Genomic DNA, 11194 nt, shown 5'->3' on the forward strand with positions numbered 1-11194 from the left:
TCCAGCATTTCTGGCCTGTACAGGGTCAGACCCTGTTTCCCCCAAAATAAGACCTAGCTGGACAGTCAGCTCTAATGCATCTTTTGGAGCAAAAATTAATATAATTTTTGCTCCAAAAGACTGGGTCTTATATAATACAGTATAAGACCGGGTCTTATATTAATTTTTGCTCCAAATGACGCATTAGAGCTGATTGTCGGCTAGGTCTTATTTTCGGGGAAACGCGGTATGCGCAGGGTCATATGTCCTGTCCGGTTCTACGTCTCTGGTCTCCTCTAGTCTGCAAATGTTCCTCTGCCTTTCTTTGTCATCTGTGCTTTTATTTTTTTAATAGTATCATCCCCCCTCCTTTAAAACCTGCTTTGAGTGGAATGCTCTTTATTTTGGTTTGCTGACGTGTCTTCCCTGATGGAGCCAGGCTATGCAGCCCTGGCGGGAACGCTAAGTGAGGTCGTGTACGTGAGCGTCTCACACCTGGAGGTCTGCCGTGTCCATCTGCACCTTTGTCTTACTAACTTGGATCATCTGCTCAGGTGTTGTGTGATGTCACCACTGCAGAGTTAGTAGTTTCCTGCCTGCAGCTAATCTGCAGTCCGTGGGGAGACCCCTTACGCCATGCATTTACCTCCTCCCCGTCTGAATGTCCCCTGGCATTTATGAGGGGTGACCTCCAACTCCAGCGTTCCCTCCATGCAGCATTCTGAGTCCAGGACCCGCCCCTTCCCCCCCATGACCGGACTGACTGACTGATTTGGCCATTGAGCCCATGTTGGTGAGGACCCCCAGGTCCCTATTGTAAACTTACTGCCCTAATTTTTTGTTGCTTAAATTGTCCCAGATTCGGCCAGAGGCCCTTCAGGTGACATCCTCCATCTTGTTTGGTTTTTGAGCGTTTTCTTACTTTCTGCTCCAGGCTCATCTTGCACCTTCTTTGTTCCAGCCCTGGAACCAACATTTCCCTAAATCGACTTTTTATTTTAGACAAGTTTTATACTTACATAAAAACTGTGAAGCTAGTACAGATATACCCACACCCAGTTTCCCCTGGTAGTAACCTCATTAGTATGGTACATTTGTCATGACTAATGAACCAATATTGATATATTATTACTAACTGAAACCCGTACTTTATTCAAATTTCCTTACCTAATGTCCTTTTCTGTTCTGGGAACCCATCAGGACGCCACATTACATTTAGTCGTCATGTCTCCTTAGGCTCCTCTGGGCTGTGACAGTTTCTCAGACTTTCCTTGTTTTTGATGAATCCTGGTTCTTGTTGAGGTGGGGGCGGAGGGGAGGTGGTGTTAGAATCCAGACCTGGGCTCTAGGTCTGTCTAAGCCCCTTCAGTGGACAGAGCCGTGAAATTTTACATGTGGAAACATAAATTACATGTATGCACATGCAAACACACACACACACACACACACACACATACACACCCCCCTCCATGTGCACACATGGCTCAGAAGTTGAGTTCTCACGGATCCTTTGATCCTAGCCCATGCTGGCAGGCTCTCCGTGCCTCACCATCCACGTTTGTACGTGTCTCCTCCCGCAGAGAGAACCTTGGCTCCCGGGCCCCTCAGCACACGTACTCATTCACCCAGCCCTGGAGCACATAATGTCGGAATTGCTGCCTCCATACCGCTACGAGAGTAAATATGCCAAAGAGTTCGGGGTTCGTTTGTGGCCATGCCCGAAGGGAATCGTTAGGGAGGCTTTTCCCAAGTCTCCTGGCTTGGGCCCCTTCAGCGTGGTTACTCTGTGCATTTCTGTTTGCGTTCAGTTTTATAGTTATTTCCCCTCCCCATCCTTATTGATAGAATGTTATTTTTTAAATAGATAGAACACTCATATGCTTTTAAAAATCAGAATTCTTCCGAAAGGTGATGTGAGAAAAGTATCGCACCCTCCGTGTCCTTTCCACTGTCCTGTCCACTGCCCCGGGCCTGGGTGGGAACCAGTGCTGTCGCTCCCAGCCATCCTTCCCGCTTGCGTTTGTGACGATGTGTGTGTTTTCTTAGTTCTCCTTCGTGCACGAAGGGAGCAGGTGACACACGGGCGTTTTTGTACATCTCCGCGGCCTGACCTGCCAGTCCGCAGGGCGCCTCCGCATTCCTCTCTCAGCTGTGTGATCTCATGTGTGAGCACGTTTGTATTGTGGGAGGTGAGTCTTCAGGGTGAGTCCCTAGATGTGGACGTGCTGGAAGGAAGGGTGCAAACATCATTTTGTTAGATGTTGTCTGATTTCCCCAGAGGGGCTGTGTGGTATTTTAGTCCCACTGGCAATGTATGAGGGGCTGGCTACCCCTCCGGCTGACTGTAGTTTACATCGTCAGGCTTTTGAACTCTGCTAGTCTGATGGGTGAGAAATGGTGTCACAGTATAGTTTTCATTTGCGTTTCTCTGATTTTAAGTGAAGTTGAACATGCTTTCATGTTTGTGAGGTATTTGGCTCTTTCTAGGAAGTTTTGCCATTTTTCATCATATGTTAAGAAGTTTTCATTTTTTAAGGGCATTTGCTCTTTTTCTGTGCTGTATACTGTGGGTATTTTCTCCTAGTTTGGTCATTTGACATTTTATTCCCTGCCCCTCCATTTTGGGCCACGTATCTTATAGCTCAGGCTGCTGTAACAAAATACCATGTACTGGGTAACTTAGCAACAGACATTGATTTCTCTCAGTTCTGAAGGTTGGACAGTCCAAGATCAGGGTGACACAGATTTGGTTAATGGTGAGGGCCTGCTTCCTGGCTTGTAGACGCCGCCTTCTGGCTGTGTCTTCACATGACCTTTCCTTGGTTGTGTGTGTGTGTGTGTGTGTGTGTGTGTGTGTGTGTGTAGAGAGGGAAATCGCTTTCTCTACTTCTTATAAGGTCACTAATCCCATTGTGGGGCCTCACCCTCATGACTTCATCTAACCCTAATCACCTCCCAGAGACCCCACCTTCAAGTACCATGGCATTATGGGAGTTAGAGCTTCAACATAAGAATTTGGGGGAATCATTTGAGCCAAACTGATGAAAAAAAGAAAAAAAAGAATTTTGGGGCATCAGAAACATTCAGTTTATAGCCCATGGTAATTTGAAAACGTTTTGTAATGTAGTCAGATGTATCAGTCTTGTCTTTCGTTGCGTCTGGGTTTTGAGTTGTAGTTAAAAAGTCTTTCTTTACTTATGCAGAGGACTTCCTCCTTGTGTTCTCCCAGTCCTCGAATAGTTTCATCTTTTATGTTTAGGTCTCTTGTTTGTCGTGTGAGGAATGGATCTAATTTTATCCTTTTCCAATGGCTGTCCAGTTGGCCCAATACCACTTACTAGAACGTCCTCGTATGCCACAGTGATTTAAGACACCCCTTTATCACACACTCGATCTCTGTTTACAGTTGTATCTGACTGTAGACCTTTATTCTCTCTGTGGGCTGCTCTGTTTGTTCCAATGCCAGGAGTCTCTGCAGTGTGTGGACCACCCGGCAGGCCTGGTGGAGCCTTATAGCCCCCCTTTCCTTGCTTGTGGAGCTTTCCTTGCTGGTTTGGTTTTCCAGTATCAACCGGTCTAGCTCCAGAAAGCCTATTGGCATTTTTATTTGGAGTGCATTAAATTTATAAGTTAATTTAGAGAGATTTGACATCTTAAGTATGTTGTTATGTCCTAACCAAGAACAAGGGATGTCTTTCCATTTGTTCCAGTCTATTTTTGTGTCTTTCAAGAGTGATTTCCTTTTGTATTTTTGAAATGTAGATTTTAAACAGTCGGACAGTACTCATTAAGTTTATTCATAGATATTTAATTTTTGTGCTGCTATTGTAAATGGGATTTTCTTTTCCATTACATCTTCTAACATTGTAGGAATTTTTTTGTGTGTGGATAGTCATTTAAAAATTTTTTAACAGCACTTTGTATAGCTCTTATCATATGCCACACACTGTTTTTTAAATTAAGCTTTATTTTAAGGTAATTACAGGTTTATATGCAGTTATAAGAAACAAGCAGAGAGCCCATCTGTGTGTCCTTAATGGTTGTCCCAATGGTAGCACTGTCTTTTGATGAGCAAAAGGTCCTGAATTTAAGTCCAGCTGGTTGACTTTCTCTTTCACGTCTGGTACCTTTGAGTCCCCTCCACGACCTCCGCCTGCCTGTTCCTCTCTTCCCCATGCGCCTTTGTCTGTAGCTCTGCTCTGTCCTGTGGTGCCCAGACTTCTCGGGGCCATGGAGGGCGGGCGGGCTGTGGCTTTGGGTTGTTTCAGGTTTACTGCTTCCCCCGGGTGGTGACTCCCAATGGGAGAGCCGCTTTCTCCAAAGGCCCCTGGGGACGCCCTCGTGGCGAGACGAGGACTGGCTCCACATGCATCCCTGCCCTGGACTCTCACTGTTCCCGGGCATGGAATTCCCCATGGAGAGGACGGGCAGTGCCCGCAGGAAAGGACGCCCAGCCCCCACGCCGGAGCCCCGTGGGCAAGGCTCTGCAGGACCCACTCGCGGACGGGGGAAGCAGAACCAGGCAAGGGGCAGGGTCTCCAGAGGAAGCAGGTGCGCAGGCCCTGGGGAGCCCAGACACCGGCTGCGGGGATCCAGACTCCGCCTCCAAAGGGTGGGGGCACCCACATGCTGCCCCCTCCGCCGGTCACAGCGCCAGGCGCACGAGGCTTTCACCACTGCTGCTTTCAATCAGTCAAGTCGGCACCTTTGGTGCAAAGAAGGCCACAGTGTTATGAGCCCTTTGGCCAGCACGAAGAGTTATACTGGTTACAGAAGTTTTTTAAACCATCCTCCTTTGTTTTTCATTGCTCATGTACATGTTTAAAAATAATTACTTTACTCGGTAGAACAGGATGAAAATATTGCCCGTCAGATGATTACTTTGCTTGTAAAGGACGCGGCACAGGTGTCATAGAGGGGCACGTGAAACTTGAATTACGTGTTGTTAGGTTTCCTTTTCCACTGTGAATGTGCATGGAGCAAATTAGCCTGCAGCAGCTGCCGACGCTGCTGTGTGTCTAATCTGGAAAAGGCGTCGGCAGATATTGGATCCATTTCTGGAAGGAGTGAACCTCTGCTTTGCCCAGTGATTTTGCTGGGACCCTGGGTGCCCGTTACTCTCCTATCTCTTCCCCTCGGTGGGGTTCAGGCAGTTCACCTCAGTGGCCAAGAACCCAACGTCCTTTTAAGGAGAAGCCAGGAAACGAGCCACCTGAGGAGAATCCTGCCTCTGCCTGTGTCCCGTGTCCGGCTCTGAGTATCCAGAGCCACTGGCTACACATGGGCTGTGCCACCCTCCGCATTCGGCTACAGGCCCTCGGTGGCTGGCGTCCCCGGCCGTGGTGAGGGTCACGTGAGCAGTGCACGTAAAGGACACGTGTGAATATGGAACATGCCTGTGCCCGGCTGGGGCCTCAGCTGCCCTTTTCTGGGGCCTCACACCTCCCTGCCCTCCCTTCATCAGTAATGTGTCTTTTTGTATCTGCTAACTTATTTATTTTTGTGTGTGATCTGTGCGATATCGGGGACATTTGGAGATGTTTTGACACCCCAGTTATTTTTTTCCCCATGTGTGTCCAGCGAAGTGCCCCAGGATGGTTGTCCCTATCCAGGGTTTGTCCTTTGGGCCTGGTCTGTCTCTGGTGGTGGCCTCAGTAGGTGCCACTGTCACCTCTGCAGTGTGTTTCTGGGCATTGGGGCTGCAGTGCCCAGAGTGGTTGTGGATTGGGCCCAGGCGGCTGGCGTCGGGCCCTGGGCAGGAGGGAAAAGTTCTCACTGCAAATCTGAAGAAAATCAATCTCATGATTAAAATGAAGTTTTTTTCCTGCCCCTAAGTGAGTTTCGAATTGGTCTGAGGATAGAAGCCAAGGGGACTTCATCTGTATCCTGGGGCTGCCAGAACAAATTGCCATGAACAGTGGGGCTTAAAACAAGAGACACTTATTCTTGCACAGTTCTGGAGGCCACAACTCCCAACCCAGTTCTGCTGGCCAGGGCCATGCTCCCTCCAGAGGCTCTAGGCAGGACCCTCCTTCCCCTTCCAGTTTCTAGTGGCTGCCGGCGTCCCTTGGCTTGTGGCCGCCATCACTCCAGCCTCTTCCTGCCTCTGCACGTGGCCTTCCCTCTGTCTCTGTCCTGCTCTTACTAGGACACTTGTCGTTGGATTTAGGGGCGCCCTAGGCAATTAGTACTTACGAATAATTCAGTTTCGTCTGTGTGGACCCTTTTCCAAATGAGCCCACAGTCACAGAGTCCAGGGATTAGGCTGTGGACGTGTCTTTTTGGGGCCACCATTCAGCTCACCACAGGGACCCTGGGTTGTAGCGCTCTTAGGGGTCAGGTGTCAGTTTTCTGTTTGTGCTTTGCCTCATTAATGTCGTGTGGCACTTCTGTTCCATGACAAACCTGGCTCCTAATCCAGGTGTAGGCCTTTGGCCTTTTGTATATTGTTTGGGATTACAATGAAAAGCCTCAAAGGGACCAAGTCAGTGTGGTTTTTTTCTTTTCTTTTCAGTTGGCATGAAAATCAAGCCCAGTTTGGCAGGTTAAGGCATTATTATAAAGAACCAGATGTGGTCTTAGCCACTGGAATTCCCTCCTAGGAGGACCTTTGTCCCGTTGGCCAAATAGTGGGTCGCTCGTACTCTCCCTGCATGCTGGACGCGCCTGGCCTTCTCCTAGGAGCTGGGGAAGGGGCTGGTTGGGGAGGTGTGTGCCTGCGGGTGTCACCCTGGCTGCTTGGGGGAGGATGCAGACTGACAATTGGCCACCAGGCCCTAATTGGCCCACTGAAGTCTTCGTGGAGGAGCGATCAATAACTCACTAGCCATCTCTTCTTGTTGGGCTGTTCAAAACAAAAGGGAGGGAGAGCGGGTAGTGTGTAACGGATAGATATTTCACACAGGAGAGAGCCGTATTGATTGAGAAGTAAAAACCACAAGGAACTGTGAAATTGGAAAATTAGGTATCAGAATCGCCTAATTTGAAAAATTAAAGCAGAAGGAACACAAACAGCATGAACACTTGGATGCGTACTTTATTTTGTTTTGATCCCGTAATAACCTCCTGGCTTTTATAGATGACTGTTTACAAAGTAGTCCAGGTATCGCCGAGTCCTTATAGTTTCTTTAGCAGCCAGCTTTCCTACTGCATTTATGAAACCTTTATTTTTTTTAAAAACAGTGGATCTATAATCACCTCTTTCTGGGTCCACTGTGGCCGCTGCCACTGGAAGGGCAAAGGCTGACACTGTCTTTGTCTTTGGCAGATGCTCAAGGTCACATACTGGGGCCTCGTACTTCACCAATTCTTTGCTTGTCCTTCCAGGACGTGGGTCTTTTCCTCATGAAATTGACAGGAACCCAAATCTCTGCTATCCCATGACGGGCAGCAATATGGCCCTAGCTTCACCTGTGATCTGAACTTCGGCTCCAGTAAAGGATCTGCAGGTGGTCTGAGGTCCAGTTACAGCGGGGACTCGGGGAGGCGGGGTCAATTCAAAACCACATGCTGATTCTGGATGTTTCCCACGTGGGTATAAAGGCTAGAACAGGCTATAACCTCATTCGGTAAGGAACGGTCTGGGAAGACTGGCCTGGGTGAAGCAGGTGTTTCCTTTTCTATATTGGGACCCACTCACGCCCAGGAGCAGCCATGAGCTGCCTGTGTCCGAGTCCTCTGTGCGAGTGGCCACCTGCCTTGGACCTGAGGGCAGTCAACTGCTGGCTGTGACAATGGCAGGCGGTTCCCTGTGTCCAGCCAGATCAGCAGGTGTGTCGGACGCCCAGCCACACTGTGGGAGCCATGCCTTCCTGTGCTGACGCAGCCGGAGTCAGCGGGTCCCCTGGCCCCCCTCCCTTGGGGCGGCGTGCTTCACCCTCGGAGGCAGGGCATGGGCCACAGATGTGGGGCCCTCCTGGCAGGCTGTTTGCCCTCCCTGTGACCACGGCCCGCACTTGGTAGGGCTGCCTGGGGACACGCCGCCAGTGGTCGAGAGGGATGGAGCAGCCCCTTGCATGCACCCTCTGCTGCCCAGAGACACTGACGGTGCACCCCATTCTTTTGCTTTTCTCATCCCAGCGGGGGCGGGGGCCCCCCTGATCCCCATGAAGAGAGCATTAGGAAGTGAGAGGCTGTGCTCATGGTCCCTTTGGGCACTTCCCACCTTCCGGCTGTTTTTCCTCCCATGTCATCCCCATGGTTCAGAATCCTCCGTATGGGGGAGGGGTGCAGCTAAGCCAGTGGGGAGTCGGATCGGGAGGCCAGCTACCTTGTGCCTTGTGCCATCAGTGCGATGCTGTCCTGTTTTTGTAAAATGCAAGTGATGGTCGCCTGCCTCACCGCCCTCCTCTCCAGTTATACTTCATGATGAAAGCACCATGGATTCCTGACCGGGTAGGTTTGATGATAACGCACGCCCTCCTGTGCTTTGTTTCCGTTCTAGGCAGCTCCCGTCCCCTCCTCGTCCAGCTTGGCCTGTATGCACATGGTTCGCTGGGCCGTTTGGAGCCCGCCGCTGGAAGCCAGCTCTGGGAAGGTGGTGTTACCTCTGCAGGGGGGGATCCGGCCCAACCCCTCGCGCTGTCTGGTCTACAAGGTGCCCCCAGCCAGCTCGAGCTCCGCAGAGGTAAGTTGTTCAGAGTTCCTAAGTATGATTGTTGTGCCGGGAGTATCCGGCATGTTCATACACTGTAGAAAAGTTTATATGCTTTCACCAGTTGACAGATGTGTTTACAGATGTCTCATGAGCAGAATTTGTTCATGTCACGGATCTGCCCTTAAAATATGTGTGATTGCTGAGTCACACGTTTAGCTGGGAACTCACAGAGACCAGCTTTATTTCGGGTCTTATAACATCCCTGTTCACGTGTCAGTCTCTCCTGGTGACCTGCAGGGCCTGTGACTCTTATGTGTCCACACTTAGCAATGAGATCCACTTCTGTGCTGATGTGTCTTTTAAAAAGGGCTCTTGAAACATTTGGTGCACTGGAGGATGGGCCTTGTGTGGCCTGAGTGCTGTGGAGGGAGTCAGGTGGTCAGCGTCCAGCCCTGGCCCATCTTTGTGACTTGTCACTCATGCCCGCTGGACCTGGGCTCTCTCCAGCTGTGTGCAGAGAGGTGGGGCCACAGCAGGATTTTAAAAAATCCACTTTTGAAATGGAATGTTCTCTGAACCCCCGTCCAGAAAGCAAAGAAAGGTGGGGCAGGGCCAGTTGAAGTGTTGCTGGTGGCCTTGCAGGATGTGTAGCGGTGACCCAGGGTGCCACTGACTCCGTGTGATGCCTGTGCCCTGCTGATATCTGTAGTCCTCGATGTGTCTGATGTGTCGGGGCAGAGTTTCTGTCTATGTATGTGGTTTGATTCTACTGCTTCCATCCCTGAAATATGCCCGGCCTATCTCAGCAGGCAAACAGGAACATGTTCGGACTCAGTTGTCTCATTTTTCTTAGGTAAAGGGACCATACCTGTTACTTCAGCATGTCACTTGTGTGCTGACTCTAGCAATGGACATTGTTTTCAGTGTTGCTATTTATGATTTGGACAATGCGTTGGGGACCTGAATAAGGGAGCAGCTGATCGTGCAGCTTTTCTTATTATGTAGAATGTCTCGTGATGGGACCACATTTTGCTGCATTCCCACATGGTCTGGTTTGAGCCCTTGTAATAAAATTGCCAGTAGAAAGCCTACAGCCATTACCAGTCTTTCATTCATTCTCTCTCTGTCCATCTATGTATATCTCTAAGTATTTATTTAATTTTGTTAAATAAATATGATCTAATCATAATAAATTATGATTAATTTTATGATTCCCAGGCCACTACATTTCATTCATTTTTTTAGGTATGTAAATGATATTGGGGCATAAGCCTTTGAAGGTTTGATTGCCTGAAGGACACACATAGTCAAATACTGTCATTCTTCACAAGGATGGTCACTTCTAATCAGAGTTTCTCATCATCAGCAAGCACTGTTGACATTTTGGGCCAGAAAATTCTTTGCTGTGAGGCTGTCCTGGGGAGGTCAGCAGCAGCCCTGGGCTTACCCACTAGATGTCAGTAGCACCCCCCCCCCCTCGCCCCGAGTTGTGACAGATCACAATGTCAGTATTCATTGCCAAATGTCTCCCGTCGGGCAAAAGTGCCCCTAGCTGAGGACCACTACTCTAAACAGTGGTGAATTAAATTGTGAACTAAAACTGGTCACAAACTCGAGTGACTCTGCACACTCTAAAAGCTCTAGTTTGCATCTTCCAGTATTTCTTACCTTATATAACAGTGCCATCATCTACCAAGTCGGATAGGTTGGAAACCAAGGCGTGCTTATTCTGTGCCCCTTCCCCAGTTAATTCTTTATCTGATTCATTCATTTAATGAGTTTTTATTGAGCACCCATACATATTCTAGGAAAGGTGTCCCTGACCCCCTGGAACTTAGAGTTGAGTGCGAGTGGCAGATATTCATCAAAGAAAAGTATAAATATTATAAACAGACCAGATTTTTGACTGAGTAAATCCCACAATTTTTGGCTAATAAATTTTGGGGTTTGTGTTATGATTATTTCCATGTTATTTACTGTGAAGGTAAGTAGGTAGTATATTATATTATGTTTCCTTTCTTAAACAACTCCTGTATTTTTTTCCCTTGAGCAAACCGTTGTCTTTTCAAAAATATTATATCTCTAGAGGCAGCTACTTTCAACTCTTAGCTGTGACTTACGGTATTTACGTTGCTTCCTAAATATTGTGCTTCTACTGCTATTTCTTGGTTTATCAATTTTCGACATTATATGTTGACTTCCAATAATCATAGATGAGTTTTTTAGCTCTTTTGTACACTCCTGAATGTTTTAAAAAAAGCACTCTGTCCTGCCACTGCTTGGCCTTGGATTCAAGTATAGTCTCCAGAAGTGTGCAACACAGTGGGGTCTGGTTGGAGGATTGAAACGGGGGCCCCAGGGAACTGGAAAGTACTAGGGAGGTTGTGGAGATGAAGGAGCTTAGAAAGCTGTTCAATGAAATTGTTTTAGAAATTCTGGGTTAACCCCCAAAGTGCACTCCTACCCCTGAATCTCACCCTAAACAGCATACCAAAGGCTTAGAGAACTGACCTGTGGGATAGATTGCCACCCAATCCCAAAGTGGCCCCCTGGGTGAGTCACATGCAGGAGAAATCTGAAAGCATAGCACAGGCTTTGAAAATAAAATTGACATTGAAA

At 48.5% G+C, this 11194-nt stretch overlaps 1 protein-coding gene across 4 annotated transcripts in view; it reads left to right on the top strand.

Annotated features, from left to right (window-relative positions):
* The window catches only part of NPHP4 (nephrocystin 4), a 107004-nt gene that overhangs the window by 37941 nt on the left and 57869 nt on the right, over nt 1–11194 (top strand). For all 4 annotated transcript variants that reach the window (XM_081057247.1, XM_081057248.1, XM_081057250.1 and 1 more), the window contains one exon: nt 8423–8605. In XM_081057247.1, coding sequence (XP_080913373.1) covers nt 8423–8605 — 183 coding nt within the window. The remainder of the gene's footprint in view (nt 1–8422; nt 8606–11194) is intronic.

Source organism: Rhinolophus hipposideros (genome assembly GCF_964194185.1).
Source record: "Rhinolophus hipposideros genome assembly, chromosome: 8".
NCBI lineage: Eukaryota > Metazoa > Chordata > Mammalia > Chiroptera > Rhinolophidae > Rhinolophus > Rhinolophus hipposideros.